This window comes from Oncorhynchus mykiss, chromosome 16, assembly GCF_013265735.2.
Source record: "Oncorhynchus mykiss isolate Arlee chromosome 16, USDA_OmykA_1.1, whole genome shotgun sequence".
NCBI lineage: Eukaryota > Metazoa > Chordata > Actinopteri > Salmoniformes > Salmonidae > Oncorhynchus > Oncorhynchus mykiss.
The window spans coordinates 35568062-35590402 of NC_048580.1; the positions used below are offsets into that span (position 1 = coordinate 35568062).

At 42.6% G+C, this 22341-nt stretch overlaps 1 protein-coding gene across 10 annotated transcripts in view; it reads right to left on the reverse strand.

Annotated features, from left to right (window-relative positions):
- The window catches only part of LOC110491868 (agrin), a 519837-nt gene that overhangs the window by 93888 nt on the left and 403608 nt on the right, over positions 1 to 22341 (reverse strand). For all 10 annotated transcript variants that reach the window (XM_036946758.1, XM_036946756.1, XM_036946757.1 and 7 more), the window contains 4 exons: positions 9205 to 9347; positions 8806 to 8911; positions 6570 to 6689; positions 5835 to 5999 (listed from right to left, as the gene is read on the reverse strand). In XM_036946758.1, the coding sequence (XP_036802653.1) occupies positions 5835 to 5999; positions 6570 to 6689; positions 8806 to 8911; positions 9205 to 9347 (534 nt within the window). The remainder of the gene's footprint in view (positions 1 to 5834; positions 6000 to 6569; positions 6690 to 8805; positions 8912 to 9204; positions 9348 to 22341) is intronic.

Genomic DNA, 22341 nt, shown 5'->3' on the forward strand with positions numbered 1-22341 from the left:
TTCCCCCCTGCTGAACTCTGTACTGATGTACTGATGTGTGTACTGTTTGCTTGTCCGTCGGTAAACCCCACAGGTCAGGCTACAGTGGAGACGGATACAAGCTCCTGCTGTGGACTAAATAGCTCAGCGGGTCCTCTACTGTATTGCCAAGAACTCTGTTCACAAGTAGGATAGTATTCAAAAAGGATGACGGACACACAGCCACACAAAGGAATTGAGGCAATGTCAAGCGCAATTGTGTGACAGCTTTGACAAAGCTCTGATTCTTGGGTCTCAGTTTTTTTCTTTCAAGTGGTCATATTATGTAAATCTAGTCCTTTTTCTTATTTTTCTTCCTATGACCTCCTTGGCTTCAACAATAAGCATTCATTTTTCAACTTAATCTCTTTACAGCGAAGTGCTACAATTAACTAATATAACATATTCGTCTTACAGAAGGGAATGCATACATATACGGTAGCCAAAGATCCTTGAATTACAAGCGCCAGAGTCTTGTAACTGTACTACACAGGAACATTGTTTCACTTGAGCCGGATCTTGCCGGAAGAGGATCCGGCACCTCACCGTTTTGGACTGTTTCATTACGGATCCTATTTGGCCAGATCCGGTACCTTTCGTGGCTAGACATTTTGATAAAAGCGTTCAAAGTTAATTTGAGTTTCCTCAATATTCTAAGAGTTGATTCCGGCTTATGGTTTGCGCAACACTGCAACCAAAACTGAACCAACATATAAATGCAACATGGAACAATTTCAAAACATTTACTGAAGAGGCTTCCTGAGTGGTGCAGTGGTCTAAGGCACTGCATCACAGTGCTAGCTGTGCCACTAGAGATTCTGGGTTCGAGTCCAGGCTCTGTCGCAGCTGGCCACGACCGGGAGACCCATAGGGAGGCGCCCAGCGTCATCTGGGTTTGGGGAGGGTTTGGCCGGCAGGGATGTTCTTGTCCAATCATGCACTAGCGACTCCAGTGGCGGGCCGAGCGCAGTGCACGCTGAACGGTCGCCAGGTGCATGGTGTTTCCTCCAACACATTGGTGCGACTGGCTTCTGGGTTAAGTGGGCATTGTGTCAAGAAGCAGTGGTTGGGTTGTGTTTCGGAGGACACACGGCTCTCGACCTTCGGCTCTCCTGAGTCCGTACAGGAGTTGCTGCGATGGGACAAGACTGTAACTACCAATTGGCTACCACGAAATTGGGGAGAAAACCGGGTTAAAAAAAAAAAAACTCGCTCTCGACCTTCGGCTCTCCTGAGTCCGTACAGGAGTTGCTGCGATGGGACAAGACTGTAACTACCAATTGGCTACCACGAAATTGGGGAGAAAACCGGGTAAAAAAAAAAAAAACTTTACTTAGTTACAGTTCATATAAAGAAATGTAAATAAATTCATTAGGCCCTAACCTATGGATTTCACATGTCTGGAAATACAGATATGCATCTGTTGGTCACATATACAGTCAATCAATCAAATGTATTTATAAAGCCCTTCTTACATCAGCTGATGTCACAAAGTGCTGTACAGAAACCCAGCCTAAAACCTCAAACAGCAAGCAATGAAGGTGTAGAAGCACGGTGGCTAGGAAAAACTCCCTAGAAAAGCCAGAACCTAGGAAGAAACCTAGAGAGGAACCAGGCTATGAGGGGTGGCCAGTCCTCTTCTGGCTGTGCTGGGTGGAGATTATCACAGAACATGGCCAAGATGTTTAAACGTTCATAGATGACCAGCAGGGTCAAATAATAATAGTCACAGTGGTTGTAGAGGGTGCAACAGGTCAGCACCTCAGGAGTAAATGTCAGTTGGCTTTTCATAGCCGATCATTAAGAGTATCTCTACCACTCCTGCTGTCTCTAGAGAGTTGGAAACAACAGGTCTGGGACAGGTAGCACATCTGGAGAACAGGTGAGGGTTAGCCACAGGCAGAACAGTTGAAACTGGAGCAGCAGCACGGCCAGGTGGACTGGGGACAGCAAGGAGTTATCAGGCCAGGTAGTCCTGAGGCATGGTCCTAGGGCTCAGGTCCTCCGAGAGAGAGAGAAAAAAAAGAGAGAGAGAATTAGAATTAGAGAGAGCATACTTAAATTCACACAGGACACCAGATAAGACAGGAGAAATACTCAAGATATAAATGACTAACCCTAGCCCCCCGTGCCTTTGGAAAGTATTCAGACCCCATTACCATTTCCACATTTTGTTAGGTTACAGCCTTATCCTAAAATGTATTAAATCGTTTTTCATCAATCTGCACACATAATGGCAAAGAAAAACAGGATGACATTTTTGCTAATTCATTAAAAATTAAAAACTGAAATATCACATTTACATACGCATTCAGGCCCTTTACTCGGTACTTTGTTGAAGCACCTTTGGCAGCGGTTACAGCATAGTCTTCTTGTGTATGGTGCTACAAGCTTGTCACACCTGTATTTGAGAAGTTTCTCCCATTCTTCTCTGCATATCCCCTCAAGCTCTGTCAGGTTGGACTGGGTAGAGTCACTGCACAGCTATTTTCAGGTCTCTCCAGAGATGTTCGATCGGGTTCAAGTCCAGGCTCTAGCTGGGCCACTCAAGGACATTCAGCCACTCCTGTATTGTCTTGCCTGTGTGCTTAGGGTCGTTGTCCTGTTGGAAGATTAACCTTCACCCCAGTCTGAGGTCCTGAGCACTCTGGAGCAGGTTTTCATCAAGGATCTCTCTGTACTCTGTTCCGTTCATCTTTCCCTCTATCCTGACTAGTCTCCCAGTCCCTGCCGCTAAAAAACTTGCCCACAGTATGATGCTGCCAACAACATGCTTCACTGTAGGGATGATTCCAGGTTTCCTCCAGACGCTCCTCCTGACGCTTGACATTCAGGCCAAAGGGTTCAATCTTGGTTTCATCATACCAGAGAATCTTGTTTCTCATGGTCTGAGAGTCTTTAGGCGCCTTTTGGCAAACTCCAAGCGGGCTGTCATGTGCCTTTTACTGAGGAGTGGCTTTTGTCTGGTCACACTACCATAAAGGGATGATTGGTGGAGTGCTGCAGAGATGGTTGTCCTTCTAGATGGTTCTCCCATCTCCACAGAGGAACTCTGGAGCTCTGTCAGAGTGACCATCGGGTTCTTGGTCAACTCCCTGACCAAGCCCTTCTCACCCGATTGCTAAGTTTGGCCGGGCGGCCAGCTCTAGGAAGTGTCTTGGTGGTACCAAACTTCTTCAATTTAAGAATGATGGAGGCCACTGTGTTCTTGGGGACCTTCAATGCTGCAGACATTTTTTGGTACCCTTCCCCAGATCTGTGCCTTGACACAATCCTGTGTCGGAGCTCTGTGGAAAATTCCTTTGACCTCATGGTTTGGTTTGTGCTCTGACATGCACTGTCAACTGTTGGACCTAATATAGACAGATCTGTGCCTTTCTAAATCATGTCCAATCAATTGAATTTACCACATGTGGACTCCAATGAAGTTGTAGAAACATCTCAAGGATGATCAATGAAAACAGGAGGTACCTGAGCTCAATTTCGAATCTTATAGCAAAGGGTCCGAATACTTATGTAAGTAAGGTATTTCTGTTTTTTATTTGTAATACATTTTCCAACATTTCTAAAAAAAAAATTTAATTTTGTCATTACGGGGTATTGTGTGTAGATTGCTGAGGATTTAAAAAAATATATTATTAATCCATTTTAGAAAAAGGCTGTAATGTAACAAAATGTGAAATGAGTGAAGGGGTCTGAATACTTTCTGAATGCACCGTACCTTAAAAACAGGTAGGGGTGTGGATCAGAAAACCAGTCAGTATCTGGTGTGACCACCATTTGCCTCATGCAACGTGACACATCTCCTTTGCATAGAGTTGATCAGGCTGTTGATGGTGGCTTGTTGTCCCACTCCTCTTCAATGTCTGTGTGAAGTTGCTGAATATTGACATGAACTGGAACACACTGTCATATACGTTGGCCCAGAGCATCCCAAACATGCTCAATGGGTGACATGTCTGGTGAGTATGCAGGCCATGGAACAACTGGGACATTTTCAGCTTCCAGGAATTGTGAGCAGATCCTTGCGACATGGGGCAGTGCATTATCATACTGAAAGACGAGGTGATGGCGGAGGATGAATGGCATGACAATGGGCCTCAGAATCTCGTCATGGTATCGTCAATAGTTTTTGTTGTCCGCAGCTTTTGCCTGCCCATACCATAACCCTACCACGTTGACACAATGTTGACCGCTCCCCCACACGACACCATACAAGCTGTCTGCCATCTGCCTGGAACAGTTGAAACCAGGAATTATCAGTGAGGAGCACACTAGTCCAGAGTGCCAGTGTTCATCGATGGTGAGCGTTACGACACCGAACTGCAGTCAGGTCATGACCCTGGTGAGGACAACGAGCGGGCAGATTAGCTTCCCTGAGATGGTTTCTGACAGTTTGGTTGTTTCTTCGGTTGTGCAAACCCACAGTTTTATCAACTGTCTGGGTGGCTGTGTAATGATCATGCTGTTTAATCAGCTTCTTGATAAGCCATACCTGTCAGGTTGATGGGTTATCTTGGCAAATGAGAATTCTCACTAACAGGGATGTGCACAAATTAGAGAAATACGTTTTTTGTGCATGTGGAACATTTCTGGGAAACAACACTTTACATGTTGGGTTTATATTTTTGTTCAGTGTATGTTTGAGACCAACGCGTGGCTGTGTGAGAAGTGTGCCTGTATCTCTCACAGAACTAGAATGAAATTCACTTTCTATGATCTCTCTCCCTCTCTCTGCTCTGATAGACATGAGCCTGCAACTCTCATCTCTTCAGAGTTGCACTTCATCATTTATTTCCTGATAGAATCATAACCGCGGGAAGGGTGCTGGAGGTGCCGCAGCACCCCTGACGATTTGAAATACATTTGCCATAGTTATAGAATTACTACTGTCTGTTCAGAAACAAATAAAACAAACAAATACAACAAACAAATAATTCAGAATAGCCTACTACACCATGAGAAGGCCTATCATTTATCAATAGCCTCTGAAAAAAAATAGCTGTGGATTTTGTGTAGCCCAATAACAAAGCATAGCCTACAGTTGGGAACACACAGCAAATCTGTCAGTGAACAGCATGCAGACAAAACAGGCCTTTATTTCAAATACAATCACAGGAAAACACAGGTTGGAAAGCAAATGGCTCCTGCTGCAAAGAGAAGACGATGCTGTTGGCTACCAGAATATTTGATCAACGTCCAAATAGTGTTTTACAAAGTTAAACAAGAGACAGATAGGCTTCTGGCATGAACACATCGGCCATCACCGGCGAGTGCGCTGTGCATCATTGGGTGAGTCAGTGAAACTGGAAAGCAGTTTTAGAAGGATAATTTCCTCCTCACATTGTAACCTACAATATGTGTTTCACCACACACCTAGGCTATTGATGGTTTCAAGACAAGGTCGTTTTTATTGATCTCAGATTCTCAGTGTCATTTAGATCATTTGTGCAGTATTAAAGATACTGCAAAAGTCTCCAGTCATGTAAAATGGTGCAGAGTTGCATGAAATGCGTTTATAAAAAGCAACATTTTCCCAGGACCCTTAGGCTACTAAAAATGTACCCCATGTGTGCAACTTCTGTAAGAACCTATACTCTACTGCTCTATACCACTATGCAAATGCGATGCAATGCTTTATTATAAAGGTACATCAGAGCTACCCAGATCACCCTCCTCTCGTGCTCACTTTTGGTTCCGGCACCTTCCGATTTACAAATGAAGCAGTGCACAGGACCAAAACTCTTCTGTTCCCTACATCGGGACAGTTAATGTGAAGAAAACAGAAAGCAGCGAAGTAGGAGGAGGTCTCTTACGTGTGCAGCCGCTCAAGTTCTCTGTGACAATGCCACGGAAGTTCCAGAAGCCTGGATCACAGCGGTCGCACTTCTGTCCCCCGACGCCGGGCTTACAGGAGCACTGGCCGCTGCCCGGGTCACACGTCCCCTTGTAGGAGCCATACGGGTTACACTGGCACGTACCTGGGGACACAATAAGGATAGGACTGAATGGATGATTTCATTAATGAGATCATTTTACACAGCTACAACATCAAAACAACAACTCTCCAGTCTGAGGCGATGCCAGAGGGGGATCAGATGGACCACTAAAGGACGGTTTCCCAGAAACTGATTAAGCTTAGTCCGGGATTCAATTGCGTATCTCAACTGAAAGCAGCAGAGGCTGCTGAGGGGAGGACGGCTCATAATAATGGCTGGAATGGAGTTTAATGGCTGCAATGGTGTGAATGGTATCAAACACAAGTTTGATACCATTCCAAATACTCCATTCCAGCCATTATTTTGAGTAGTCCTCCCCTCAGCAGCACTGACTGAAAGAGCTTTTAGTCCAATACTAGACTTGAATCTGTGTCCTGGAAACCGGCCCTATACGTAGACCTTCAGATATCACTTCGTATGCAGGTTTTCCTTTCCAGCAAATGTATGCTAGGCTGTTTGTGTACATCAATAAGTTAATACCATTGTGATGGATATAATACAAGTGGTCATAGGTGAGAGATCAGATGTCAGGTAAGAGGTTGGCACGCTTACTGGTGCATCCAGCGAGTCCCACACCAAGGGCCGCCGTTTTGTTGTCGCGGCAACAGCCGTAGACTGACTGAATGCAGCGTTGTGGCGCTGTCAGCTCTGGTGGAGAGGTGGCTGAAATCCCTGATGAGATGGGAACGAGGATGGAACAAAAGAAAAGATAAAACAACTTTTTAGAGTGACAGTGAAGGCTCTTTTAAAAGGAGTTAGAAGACACAATCTCTGAACAACGTGCAACTTCTAGCGAACAATGAGGTTCACCTCGAGGGCCAGAGGTGAAAAGCTGGCATCTGGCTTCTAGATAACAATTCTACTTTCCCAATCCTGACAACGGCTCAAAATCAGGGAGAAATTATGCCATTACCTGAAAACAATGGTGCTCCTAGTGGAACAGCTGACATTTGCCACATCCTAGGAGGCCTATTCTCTTCATTTGTTCTCCTGTGAAATTGCAGCATGCGACACAACATCTCTACAAGCTTTCAGAAGCAGAAAAGAACAAGTCTACGGCTGAATGTGATGGACTGGGCCAATCTGTGAGCGTATGTGTGTAGTTGTTTTGTCTGTGCGTGTGCCAAATTCCAAGCTGACGTGACAGCTCGAAAAGAAAACCCACATACAACACACCCTAAACAAATATGTTACCCAACAGAGACTTGTGTATAAGGGAAACGAGAGCGCGAGATGGAAGGATGGAGGGAAAAGAGGGAGGCAGGGAGGTGGTTCAACGGCCAAGGCAATATATTATCTTATCGCTCAAACTCTTTCCAAGCCTTGGATCAAAATGGCCTCCACTCTCTATTTCTTTCTTCCTCTCTTGTGTTTCTCATTTGGAGTTTGGAGGCTGCAGATACCGGCCCATAAATCACACTCTTACTGGTGTGGATATGAGCTGAAGCCTAATGGTGATGACTAGCTCTTTCTTTTTTCAGTGCTTTCCCACTCCAGTGATGGGCTTTGGACACAGTTCATTAACTTGACACTTTTCAGTGCTCCTGCTACTATCTGTACTGAGCCTATTAGGGCAAGGGAGAACTTTTAATTTCATATGTTCTTCAACCCTTCAAGGGTTTTCCTCTTCAGTGGCCATTGTCTGGCATAATGCAGTTCTCTCTGATGTGAGAGTATTACTCTCTCTATCTCAAGGTCTGCTGCTGCCACGGCTCTGTACAGGTAGCCTTTGTATGTCTCCTAGGAGAGAATTGAGTGCCTCTGCACGTAGCAACGGTATATAGCACAGGATCTTTTTAGACCTCATGAAGACTGGAATCACTGACCCAGTTATCCGATAGAAAATGCAAAATAGGACAGCTTGAAAGTTCTTCAGAGACAGCTGTCATAGATCAAAGAACTCCCAGAGACACCACACATAAGTTGTTTATAAACAACATAGGACAGTACAAAACAACAAGATCGTGTTGAGGTCAATCCCTGTTTGTTTTGTCTAGTTCGTGAAAGCCAACAGGAGCTTTTCTTGAGTGTGTTTGAAGGCTTGAAGATCAAACCATGGTCAAAGACAAGTTCCTGCATGTATAGCTAATGAAGAAGGGCCCAATGAGATTCCCATTGATCTGAGCTTTTTGGGAGAAGAAGAAGAAGAGGACCCAGAGCTCGCACACCAATAGCATTCCACAAGAAAAGGGATTGATTATCCGCAGATGGTGGAGAAGCGTGACAGAAAGCAGCCAAAATGCCAGCTTAGCAGGGACAACTCTACAGGGATGCGAGTGTGAAATCCGAGCGTATCGCTCTCTTCTCTCCCTTTCGTTTGCTCCCTCCCTCTTTTTTTTAGGACAGCTAGGAATCAAACAGGCTGCAGTGATCATACAGAATTTTTTATGTGCCTTTGGCTTCACTCTGGCCTACTACAGAAACATCACTATACTGTCTCTTCAGTTAAAGCTTGTGGTTTGCACTGCCAAGGCAGAGACTCGAGTATAACTAGTGTTCCCTACTGAACTGCCTAGCACCTGTGGTGGATGTCTCTAGAGAAATAGGAGCTTCTTCATGTTGAGCCTTTGGTAGCCACATGCACGTTGAGCCATATGTAGCAACATTGAATCTGGGAAATGACACTGTGTTGGATATGTTACCACCAAAGTGCTATTCAGAAGAAACAACAGGATTTCTGGGATTTGCTTTATAACAAAGTAGTAAACTGTGTGAATCCAGTGTACGAGATGGATTATTACTCTGGCTGATCTTAGATCATTTATGGTGGGATGTCCAGGCAGCTCACCTGTGCAGGGTCCCTGATTCTGGATCAGCAGATGCCCTTGCCTTTCGCAACTGGCCTTCTTCATCTCACACTCGTTGCTGTAGGTCTTCCCATCTGAGCCACACACCTGAGGAGAATTGTAGTCATACGCATATGAATGCTGGAACATAGCAGCGTGTGATAGCAATTTCATTTCAAATGACTTTATGTACATAGTTCATTTTCAAACCATGCGACAAGTTCCATCTCAATATGAAAATTAAATTGCACTAATATTAACTGAATGTAAATGTCAGATGTCATGCATTCATTATCTAGGAATTACATAGGCTTGCGTGAAATGAAAACCACCACTATTTAAGTAAAACCCAAGTAGAGGGTTGTTGTTGGGAAGGCTAAGTTATGGAGGTTAAGGCTTACCAGGTTGCGAGGCACGCGATTGCAGTCGAAGTCACAGACACAGCGGTCATCCTCTGTGTCCTCGTCCCACGAGCCTCCAAACGTACGACACCTATCCTGTTCGCAGCTCTCAACACCTGAGGCCGACCCTCCTGAACCACACTCTGCAAAGACAACACACAGAGAAAAAACGGAAGTGGTTATTAACAGCCCAGCACAGACACACATTTTAAGAACCCCTAACCTTTTGATACATCAGTAAAAATGCCTTCCATCTTTGTCTTCCCCCCCAAAAAAGAGTGTTTATACATTCAGAGCACGCCACCTTTTGATGTTGGAATTTTCTTCACGTTGGCACTGAGATTGAACCAAAGGCGCTGCTGGAAGTACAAGATAATGACCAACCATGGAGAGGACCAGCAATTGACAAAATAAATTAGGCACAACATTGCTGCGCCACCAGAGAGGCATCCTTTACATTTCAATTAAAGTTGAAGATAGAGGGAGGAGAAAAATATTATCACTTGCATCCCTGCGAGGGGGAATCAATGCAAGAGCCTGTTTCATGGACACAGATTTCCTGATATGAGGAAGCCACTAATTGCACAGTGTTCTGTAAGATCCAATTATCAATCCACTCCAGTAGTGCTGAACGGTTAGTGCTTTTTGAGGTCCGTTTCGGTTTGATTATAAAAAATTATTATTTTTGTATTTATTTTTTTATTTCAATTTTTACATTAAATGCACTATGCATTATGTGGGTTGAATGCTGTAACAACACAGACTATCAATAAAAGATCCATGATGGTAGTGACTGCCCATGCCTGCTGATCACTTATGAACCATCATTTATACACATTACTTTAATAAAATATTTTTGTTATTATGTATATTACGTTTGTTTTATTTGATGACTTTATTTCATTCCAAGTCATCATTTCAGCCCCACAGAGCTGCTGCCTACGCTGTCTGACAAAATCACTATTTTAGTAGTTTTTCTAAATAAACATACTTTTATGACTGCTGAATACAAACTATTAATCACTTAGCTCATGTATTTTCCGGTAGACATACCTCAAAGAAACTGCTCTATGTATCCCCTCTTGTTCTTGCATATGATCTGATTTATCTCTAGAGAACCTGCAGTGCAATGTGCGCATTGAGGTCACTGAATAAAACAGAATGAAATTCAAATAATTAAACCGATGTCGGTCACTAAGTTGTATAAAAACCGAAAAATACACCTTTTCACCAGACTTCAGAGAAAAATAACTCAGATGCTTTTTGTATTGGCGACTGTGGAAGGTAAACTTTTAATTTACTGTAAAACAGTCAACTTCACTGGATCAAAGAGGCCTTTTCAACGAGCCGTCCTTGAAATGTTTATGAAAATGGTTCTTCAGAGAGCGGTAACAAGGACAAACGACCATCCGGAATTATTTCCAAAGATCGGAGACTTAGAAAGCTGAAAAAATATTGGAATAGAGATTCCATAGAAATATAATATACAGCACCTTCAGAAAGTATTCACACCCCTTGACTTTTTCCACAATTTGATGTGTTACAGCCTAAATTTAAAATCAATTAAATTGAGATTTTGTGTCATTGGCCTTCAGTGGAATTATGTTTTTCAAATGAATTAAACATGAAAAGCTGAAATGTCTTGAGTCATTAAGTATTCAACCCTTTTGTTATGGCAAGCCTAAATAAGTTCAGGAATAAAAATGTGTGTCACGACTTCTACCGAAGTCGGTTCCTCTCCTTGTTCGGGCGGTCGACGTCACCGGTCTTCTAGCCACCGCCGATCCATTTTTCATTTTCCATTTGTTTTGTTTTGTTTTCCCACACACCTGGTTTTCATTCCCTCATTACGTGTTGTGTATTTAACCCTCTGTTCCCCCCCATGTCTTTGTGTGGTACTGTTTGTTGTAAGTGCTGGTGCACATGTTTACTGGTGCGCATCGGGTTTTGTACGCAAGTTGTTATTTCTTTATGCCGTTGGTTTTGGAATTAAACTGCTCCGGCTATTACCTAGTTCTGCGACTTCCCTGCCACCAGTTACGCACCCCTTACAATGTGCTTATCAAGTCACATAATAAATTGCAGGGACAAATAAATTGCAGGGACAACAAAACAATATCCCACAAACGCAGGTGGGAAAAGGACCACACTAAGCATGATCCCCAATTAGAGGCAACGATCATCAGCTGCCTCCAATTGGGAACCATACTCACACCAACATAGAAATTCAAGACTAGAACACCCCTTAGTCATGCTCTGACCTATTGCACTTGGGGTTCTCTATGGTCAGGGCAAGACATGACCACAATGTTTTATTTAATACAAACAAAATGGGAGGGAGTTCAGCCCTGGAGAATAGGAGGGTCCTTCTTTTGATATTCTGACAGTTGACACCAGCTACACTTACAAGACTCCTGTGGGAAATGAAGGAATGCGGGAGAGAGAGCAAGAGAGAGAAAGGGAGAAAAACCAAGATAGAGAGAGAGAGCAAGAGGACGATACTCCACAGGCAGACAGAGGAAGATGTTACAAGAATGATGCAAGTTATCCTTTTGATATCCTCCAGACCAGTTATAATGCTTATTGTACAACACTTAAAACCAGATGTAAAGTACTAGGGAGCCCAAATGCCTATTTTGACCATCTGAATCACTCCCATCTGTATTGACGGGGTGCTGTAGCAAGGCCCCCGCTGGCCCTAATGGGTAAATCAATAGTGTAGTCGTGGAAGTGCCAATTAGCATAACCCATCTTCTTAAGTGGATTATGGGGCAGGTCACTCTGTAGTGAGCGGTGCAGGGACAAGAGGAGCAGCAGTCCGTCTCCTCAGCCTGATATGGGTCATCAGCAATGGACTCTGACAGGCTCGAGGGGTCGATAGAATGGAAGGGAATTCACTTTATTAGGATTCGCTATCATTGTGACTGTGTTGATTATGATGAATGGAGATGATAAAAAAGGATTGTAAAATGGATTTGATACCACTATGTAAGAGGCCATTTTGTGAGTCTTCTAAAGCTTATCGCGATATTGCATTGCAAAATGTCTGTCAGCACCATACGATGAGCCCACACGCTATCTGATTCGGGACAGTGATAGGCCAGAATGACGGGTTTCCATGCAAATGCATGAGTCAACTGACCCCAAAGCAGCTGTTAAATAAACAAGGCCCCGGCCTGCCTGGCCACCTGAGTCCATTTATGCAAACTTGCCATGAGAAGGGAAATGTGGGAGTGCGCCGAGAGAGCCTTCACAACCCGATTCATATTCTGCACATGCACGTCCAAACTCAAGGAATAGAAAAATATCAAAATAAACCTAAGAAATGGAATAAATAAAAGTGAAGAGAGGGAGGGAGTTAATCGAAGGAGGGGGGCAGTAATTAGCTGTTGGTCTTTGATGTGGCTGCCACCCGCACTGCCTATGAACCTTTTAATTAGCAGAGAAGATGTCTGCATCAGCTATTCTCCCAGCACCCGTGTCTGCCTGCTTCTTTTACTCAATCATGTCATAACCAGAATCCATTTAGCCAAGGGATCGCCATTAAGATGAGCAAATACACTACGGTGGAGAGAGGAGAAAATAAAAAACGTTTTGCTCTATTTTAAAGAAGAGCTGGGAATTGGCTAAGCAAATAAAAACTGTAGAAGCAATAGAGGAAGTAATGTGTGATTTACTAATAGGATGAGGTGATGACTAGAGGGAAGTAGTAGACAGGGTGGATTATGGGAAGTAAAGTAGAGAAAGGGGTGTGACCTTCTGAAGAACATGGCCTGAGTCACCCCAGTACTATCAATATCAGGGCCAGGAAACACGCCTGTCTGTAAAAAAACACTGTACCAAGATCATGACCCGTGTGAATGTCAACATTTTTCATCTTTTTCACCCCTTTGTGTGTGTGTGTGCTTGCACGTCTCCGTACTAGGGCTGGGAATTGCCAGGGACCTCAAAATACAATATTATCACGATACTTAGGTGCCGATACAAAATGTATTGCAATTTTCACAATTCTACATGTGTTGCGATTCGATACTGTGATTTTTTTGCGATTCGATGTTCCAAACATGTTGCTCACCATGTCTGCTGCAGAGGGACGTGGGAGCCATGAGAAAACAAGTTTTGATCAGTCATGTAAATAAAAGTGCTGGAAAATTGTAAAATCAAATCAAATGTTATTTGTCACATGTGCTTACTTACAAGCCCTTAACCAACAATGCAGTTTTAAGAAATATACAGCCCCCCAAAAATAAATAAAGTAACAAATAATTAAAGAGAAGCAGTAAAATAACAAGGCTATATACAGGCGGTACCGGTACAGAATGAATGTGCGGGGGCACCGCATAGTCGATGTAATTTAGGTAATATTTACATGTGGGTAGAGCTATTGAAGTGACTCATGCATAGATACAGTGCCTTGCGAAAGTATTCGGCCCCCTTGAACTTTGCGACCTTTTGCCACATTTCAGGCTTCAAACATAAAGATATAAAACTGTATTTTTTTGTGAAGAATCAACAACAAGTGGGACACAATCATGAAGTGGAACAACATTTATTGGATATTTCAAACTTTTTTAACAAATCAAAAACTGAAAAATTGGGCGTGCAAAATTATTCAGCCCCCTTAAGTTAATACTTTGTAGCGCCACCTTTTGCTGCGATTACAGCTGTAAGTCGCTTGGGGTATGTCTCTATCAGTTTTGCACATCGAGAGACTGACATTTTTTCCCATTCCTCCTTGCAAAACAGCTCGAGCTCAGTGAGGTTGGATGGAGAGCATTTGTGAACAGCGGTTTTCAGTTCTTTCCACAGATTCTCGATTGGATTCAGGTCTGGACTTTGACTTGGCCATTCTAACACCTGGATATGTTTATTTTTGAACCATTCCATTGTAGATTTTGCTTTATGTTTTGGATCATTGTCTTGTTGGAAGACAAATCTCCGTCCCAGTCTCAGGTCTTTTGCAGACTCCATCAGGTTTTCTTCCAGAATGGTCCTGTATTTGGCTCCATCCATCTTCCCATCAATTTTAACCATCTTCCCTGTCCCTGCTGAAGAAAAGCAGGCCCAAACCATGATCCTGCCACCACCATGTTTGACAGTGGGGATGGTGTGTTCAGCTGTGTTGCTTTTACGCCAAACATAACGTTTTGCATTGTTGCCAAAAAGTTCAATTTTGGTTTCATCTGACCAGACCACCTTCTTCCACATGTTTGGTGTGTCTCCCAGGTGGCATGTTGCAAACTTTAAACGACACTTTTTATGGATATCTTTAAGAAATGGCTTTCTTCTTGCCACTCTTCCATAAAGGCCAGATTTGTGCAATATACGACTGATTGTTGTCCTATGGACAGAGTCTCCCACCTCAGCTGTAGATCTCTGCAGTTCATCCAGAGTGATCATGGGCCTCTTGGCTGCATCTCTGATCAGTCTTCTCCTTGTATGAGCTGAAAGTTTAGAGGGACGGCCAGGTCTTGGTAGATTTGTAGTGGTCTGATACTCCTTCCATTTCAATATTATCGCTTGCACAGTGCTCCTTGGGATGTTTAAAGCTTGGGAAATCTTTTTGTATCCAAATCCGGCTTTAAACTTCTTCACAACAGTATCTCGGACCTGCCTGGTGTGTTCCTTGTTCTTCATGATGCTCTCTGCGCTTTTAACGGACCTCTGAGACTATCACAGTGCAGATGCATTTATACGGAGACTTGATTACACACAGGTGGATTGTATTTATCATCATTAGTCATTTAGGTCAACATTGGATCATTCAGAGATCCTCACTGAACTTCTGGAGAGAGTTTGCTGCATTGAAAGTAAAGGGGCTGAATAATTTTGCACGCCCAATTTTTCAGTTTTTGATTTGTTAAAAAAGTTTGAAATATCCAATAAATGTCGTTCCACTTCATGATTGTGTCCCACTTGTTGTTGATTCTTAACAAAAAATTACAGTTTTATATCTTTATGTTTGAAGCCTGAAATGTGTCAAAAGGTCGCAAAGTTCAAGAGAATAGCAGCAGCGTAAAAGGGGGGCAATGTAAGTGTCACGACTTCCGCTGAAGTCGGCTCCTCTACTTGTTCGGACGGCGTTCGGCGGTCGACGTCACCGGCTTTATAGCCATCGCCGCTCCATTTTTCCATTGTTCCATTTGTTTTGTCTTGTTCCCTGCACACCTGGTTTACATTCCCCAATCACACTGCATGTAATTATTCCTCTGTTCCCCCCCACCCCATGTCTTTGTGTGGAATTGTTTTTGTTACGTGTTTCGTGTTACGCGTCAGGCTGGTTTTTCCCCTGTATTCCATGGTATTTCACTAAGGATGTTTAATTGTTAAACATTTGCTTATTTTCGTGACTGTTTCGCACCTTGCTCTTCTTACCTTTTGGTTTTGACACAGTGGCTTCTGTTTGTTTTATTTGCCTCTGCCTAAATAAAGTGTGCGCCTGTTCACTCTCTGCTCTCCGTCACCTGACTTCTCCACCAGTAGCGCACAACTTTGACAGTAAGTAGTCTGGGTAGCCATTTGATTAGATGTTCATTAGTCTTATAGCTAGGGGGTAGAAGCTGTTTAGAAGCCTCTTGGACCTAGACTTGGTGCTCCGGTACCGCTTGACGTGTGGCTTGCCGTGTGGTAGCAGAGAGAACAGTCTATGACCAAAAAGATGATGGAGAACAAGCTATAAAGGAAGAATACTGGAGTTTTGGTGCAGTTACAGCCAACTAGCTCAAAGATATTGCGATAGTCAAAATTATATACAGTGGGGCAAAAAAGTATTTAGTCAGCCACCAATTGTGCAAGTTCTCTGACTTAAAAAGATGAGAGAGGTCTGTAATTTTCATCATAGGTACACTTCAACTATGACAGAAAAATGAGAAAAAAATACCCAGAAAATCACATTGTAGGATTTTTAATGAATTTATTTGCAAATTATGGTGGAAAATAAGAACTTGCACAATTGGTGGCTGACTAAATTATTTTTTGCCCCACTGTAGTATATCGTCAAAAGTAATATTTGTATTACTTAACAGGACCTCCCGAGTGATGCAATGGTCTAAGGCACTGCATCGCAGTCGTGCCACTAGAGATCCTGGTTCTAGTCCAGGCTCTGTCGCAGCTCTGTCGCAGCCCTCCATGGAAGGGCTCAGTTTTCCTCCATTATTTTCTTCTCATTTCAGAGCTAGTTCACGCCCACTAACGCCCATATCTGCTTTTGGTTAGGTTATAATGATGGTAGACCTCTTTCCATGTTCTAAAAATAATGTATGTATTGCATGCTTATGTTTCACGTGTTAGTCATCAGTTATCTTGCTTCCATCTTTCTTTCTGTATCCTGCTGACCATAGTATGTCCAGCTGTCATAAATGTTCGTATGGTCTTGGTTAATGTACTCTTTCAAAAATAGAGTATAGCCTGGGTGTTAATGTGCATGTCCTTGCTATTTCAGCCTGGCAACTAGACCTATTTAATGCTCACCTCTCTCCTTAATGGTTCGCTCCAACACTTGCTGAGCGGCATTTCAGGTTATGTCGATATAGGACTCGTTTTACTGTGGATATAGATACTTTTGTACCTGTTTCCTCTAGCATCTTCACAAGGTCCTTTGCTGTTGTTTTGGGATTGATTTGCACTTTTCACACCAAAGTACATCCCATTCTAGGAGACAGAACTTGTCTCCATCCAAAGAGGTATAATGGCTGCGTGGTCCCATGGTGTTTATTCTTGCGTACTATTGTTTGTACAGATGAACATGCACCTTCAGGCATTTGGAAATTGCTCTCAAGGATGAACCAAACTTGTGGAGGTCTACAATTATTTTCTGAGGTATTTGGCGGATTTCTTTCGATTTTCCCATGATGTCAAGCAAATAGGCACTGAGTTTGAAGGTAGGCCTTGAAATACATCCACAGGTACACTCAAATGATGTCAATTAGCCTATCAGAAGCTTCTAAAGCCATGACATAATTTTCTGGGATTTTCCAAGCTGTTTAAAGGCAAAGTCAATTTAGTGTATGTAGACTTCTGACCCACTGGAATTATGATACAGTGAATTATAAGTGAAATATTCTGTCTGCAAACAATTGTTGGAAAAATGACTTGTAGGTGCACAAAGTAGGTGTCCTAACCAACTTCCCAAAACTATAGTTTGTTAACAAGACATTTGTGGAGTGGTTGAAAAACAGGTTTTAATGACTCCAACAGTATGTAAACTTCAACTGTAAGTATATTTTAGCAGTTACATTTACTTTTGATACTTAAGTATATTTAAAACCAAATACGTTTAGACTTTTACTGGGTCGCTTCTACTTTTACTTGAGTCATTTTCAATTAAGGTTTCTTAACTTTCACTCAAGTATGGCAATTGTGTACTTTTTCCACCACTGTATGTACCTATATAGACTTCCCCCCGCTACTTCATACACATCTGTGTTTTGAAGTGTATTAGGTGGGATCGAAAAAAGTGTGACCTTGGTCAGTCCAGACACGCTGGTGGCTTGTTGCTCCGGACTTGTGTTTGTTTTCGCACCATTTGTCAACCCCTCAGACAGACTGCTGCTGAAGGATGTGAATCCAAATAAACCCCTGCTACATAAAGAAGGATGGAGTGGCAGGGAGGAGAGAGAGAAAGAAAAAGGTTTCAGGATAGATAGATACAGGTGCTGGTTATGGATGGATGCTGCGAAGGAGGATAAACCCCCTGATCTTCTTTTGAAGAGCTCTTTTCCACATATCTCTCTCTCTCTCTCTCTCTCTCTTTCTCCATATTGGTGAGTGGATAGTGCATCACCGTGTGATATCCCAACCCATAATCCTGTTTAGTAAATGTGAATTCAATTAAAATGGGCCGGGACCCCAAGGTGATGCACTATGCTAACCTGCCACTTTGTCAGTGTCGACAATGAAGCTGAGCCCGGGCCTAGTCGAGTATGAAATTAAACAGGTGATAAATTCCCCCGTACAGCCAACAGTGGGGACACTGTCATTTTTCATTACCACTAAATAAAATGGGGAGAAAACACTTCCATTTCTCCTTGTGACTAATGAATATGATTTTTAAGTTGGGTCTAAATAAACAAATAAATCACTCATTCAATTCTCTGGAGTTGGAGAATTCTGCCGGTACTAAGCTACTAGCCCATGAACAAAGCCCTGGCTTCTAGTTGAAAGGCGGGTTGTGGGTTAGTTTTTATTTTATTATTTATTTAACCAGGTAGGCTAGTTGAGAACAAGTTCTCATTTGCAACTGCAACCTGGCCAAGAACATCTGCTAACCATGTGTATGTGACAAATAAAATTTTATTTGATTTGAAATAAAGCAAAGCAGTGTGACACAGACAACAACACAGTGTTACACATTGAATAAACAATAAACAAGTCAATAACACAATAAACAAGTCAATGACGCAGTAGAAAAAATAAAGTCTATATACAGTGTGTGCAAAAGGCATGAGGAGGTAGGCAATAAATAGGCCATAGGAGTGAATAATTACAATTTAGCAGATTAACACAAGTGATAAATGAGCAGATGATGATGTGCAAGTAGAGATACTGGTGTGCAAAAGAGCAGAAAAGTAAATAAAATAAAAACAGTATGGGGATGAGGTAGGTAGTTTGGGTGGGCTATTAACAGATGGAGTATGTACAGCTGCAGCGATCGGTTAGCTGCTCAGATAGTTGATGTTTAACCTCTCTGCGCATCGAACCGGTTAGCGGGATGAAATTCGACAACATACGGTGATCGTTACATAAATAGTCATATTTAACATTCATGAAATTACAAGTGTTTCACATGTTTCGAAAGCGTAGAATCTTGCTAATCCAACTGCGTTGTCAGATTTAAAAAAGGATTTACTGCAAAAGAATACGATGCGATTATCTGAGGATAGAGACCCATAAAAAACAACTATTTCAACCAGCACAGGCGTAAAAAAAATCACAAACTGCAATAAAATAAATAGTTTACCTTTGACGATCTTCCTCTGTTTGCAATCCCAATGCTCGTTGTTACACAATGACTGGTCTTTTGTTTGATAAAATCCATTTTTATAGCCTAACACGAAACATTTTGTGAACCGTCTCATTCCATTTTCGACGACACATTCGATGTAAATACACACACTATACGTGACTTTTCCAGTCATGTTTGGTTTCATTGCAATCAACTGGTTTGATTGTAACACAACCAAACCTGATGGGTCATTTCGCGGGACGTATTGACTGAAAGAAATTGATTTGAAGACAACAAGTAATGACATCGTTGTGCACTAATGATAGGACCGCTGTTTCGTGTATTGACTGTATTTTAACCCAATGACCACCGATCGTCTTGAAATCTAGCTGGGTAGATATTCAATGAGCTGAGGTAAACAGCAATATGTAATGTTTATGTGTTGGAAGACCAACCCTTGCAGTAAACTCCGGCATAAAGAGGTTCATTCGCCATTGAAGATTCATATCGGAAGGAGCCACGCATGTTACGCACAGCGTTGTTTTGGTAAAGCACATCTTCAGCTGTTTATATATCAATCAGTATGGCGACTAAGTCAGGGAAAGCTAAATCTAAGTCTAGATATACAGATGTACACACAATTTTAGGAGAAATTGATCGGGAAAGTGAGACAGAGATTGTTGGAGGACGATTCAATTAGCGAATTTAGGAATATTTCTTGAACGCAAAGGACATCGTTTTGGACTGGTAAGTTTTTTTCATGCCAATGCCGTTGTTTGAAATTAGTAATATAAAATATTATTTGTGAAATGAAATAGCCTATTTGAGGCTTTAGAGGGGAGGGCAGGCCCACAACAATGGCCAAAGTGAAATGGAGACAGTAGATACAGCTGGTCTGTTGTAATGTAATAAAGACAGTAGATCTAGCTGGTCTGTCATAATATAAATGAGACAGTAGATCTAGCAGGTCTATAATAATATATTCAACCTTATGTTCTCTGTACTCTATATATATCTGTTTATTATACCTGTTGATACAGGGCTCATATGTGAAACTATTCTAACTGAACATTTTCACAGTGACACTGACATCGAGTGGGAGCCCCCAGTGCCAAGGTTTCCATCCCCCACTGAAGCTGGTTCATCCAGCTCCTGCCACAAGTAGTGTTCATCTGCCCAAATGTATTTCTGCAGGCATGGATGTGCCTCAGGGCCAAAAGGTTACAGCATGGAGGCGTCACTGTGTTCTTTGCAAAATGAAGTCCCCCATCACCTGCACCACATGCTTGGTGACCCTCTGCTTTACAGCAGAAAGAGACTGTTGTGGCACCTGGCATCAGCAGCACAATATTGTGTAGAGGACTGAGGGTCTTCCAAATATTGAAAGTGTTATTTTGTAAATGTATATATTTTCTTTTCATGTTTTTTCTCCATTTTTTGGGTGTGTGTGTTAGAATACCATTTTGGTATTTTGTATATAGTTAATCCATTCAAAATGTATAACTTCACCAATTTGGCCACTTGAGTACATTTGGGCTACTTGTGTGGGACACCTGGGTGACTTCATGATACATTTTCACGTAGCACACTCATTTTGGAAATTATCATTCTGAAACTTTGCACAAGTACTGTGGCCCTCTTATGTCTTTCACTGAAATTGTCCCCATCATCCTATCTGAATGTTTGTTTTGTCTTGTTCATTATAAACATGATGATACAACAATAAAAATGAAAAAAAAAAAAAATTACATGTATTATCAGATCTAAACCAGATCTATTGTGTTATATTCTCCTACATTCAATTCACATTTAGACAAACTTCAAAGTGTTTTCTTTCAAATGAAACCAATAATATGCATACCCTTGGTCCTGGGCCTGAGCTACAGGAAGTTAGATTTGGGTATGTCTTCAGGCGGAAATTGAAAAAAGTAGGGGGGTAGCTGTAAGAGGTAGTTGGTGAGGGAAATAAAAGTCTCCAACTTCAGCGATTTTTGCAATTCGTTCCAGTCACTGGCAGCAGAGAACTGGAAGGAAAGGAGGCCAAATGAGGTGTTGGCTTTGGGGATGATCAGTGAGATATACCTGCTATGGGTGGGTGTTGTTATCGTGACCAGTGAACTGAGATAAGGCGGAGTTTTACCTAGCATAGACTTATAGATGACCTGGAGCCAGTGGGTCTGGAGACGAATATTTAGCGAGGGCCAGCCGACTAGAGCATACAGGTCGCAGTGGTGGGTGGTATAAGGTGATTTGGTAACAAAATGGATGGCACTATGATAGACTACATCCAGTTTGCTGAGTTGAGTGTTGGAAGCTATTTTGTAGATGACATCGCCAAAGTCGATGATCGGTAGGATAGTCCGTTTTACTCGGGTACGTTTGGCGGCGTGAAAGAAGGAGGCTTTGTTGCGAAATAGAAAGCCGATTCTAGATTTTATTTTTGATTGGAGATGTTTAATATGCGTCTGGAAGGAGAGTTTACAGTCTAGCCAGACACCTAGGTATTTATAGTTGTCCATATATTCTAGGTCGGAACCGTCCAGGGTGAGGATGCTAGTCTGGCGGGCGGGTGCGGGCAGCGAACGATTGAAAAGCATGCATTTGGTTTTACTAGCGTTTAAGAGCAGTTGGAGGCCACGGAAGGAGTGTTGTATGGCATTGAAGCTCTTTTGGAGGTTAGTTAGCGCAGTGTCCAAGGAAGGGCCAGATGTATATAGAATGGTGTCGTCTGCGTAGAGGTGGATCAGGGAATCACCCACAGCAAGAGCGACATCATTTATATATACAAAGAAAAGAGTCGGCCCGGGAATTGAACCCTTTGGTACCCCCATAGAGACTGCCAGAAGTCCGGACAACATGCCCTCCGATTTGACACACTGAACTCTGTCTGCAAAGTAGTTGGTGTACCAGGTGAGGCAGTCATTATAAAAACCAAGGCTATTGAGTCTGCCGATAAGAATGCGGTGAGTGACAGAGTTGAAAGCCTTGGCCAGGTCGATGAAGACGGCTGCACAGTACTGTCTTTTATCGATGGCGGTTATGATATAGTTTAGTACCTTGAGCGTGGCTGAGGTGCACCCATGACCGGCTAATGAGGCCGGATTGCACAGAGGAGAAGGTACGGTGGGATTCGAAATGGTCAGTGATCTGTTTATTAACTTGGCTTTCGAAGACTTTAGATAGGCAGGGCACAA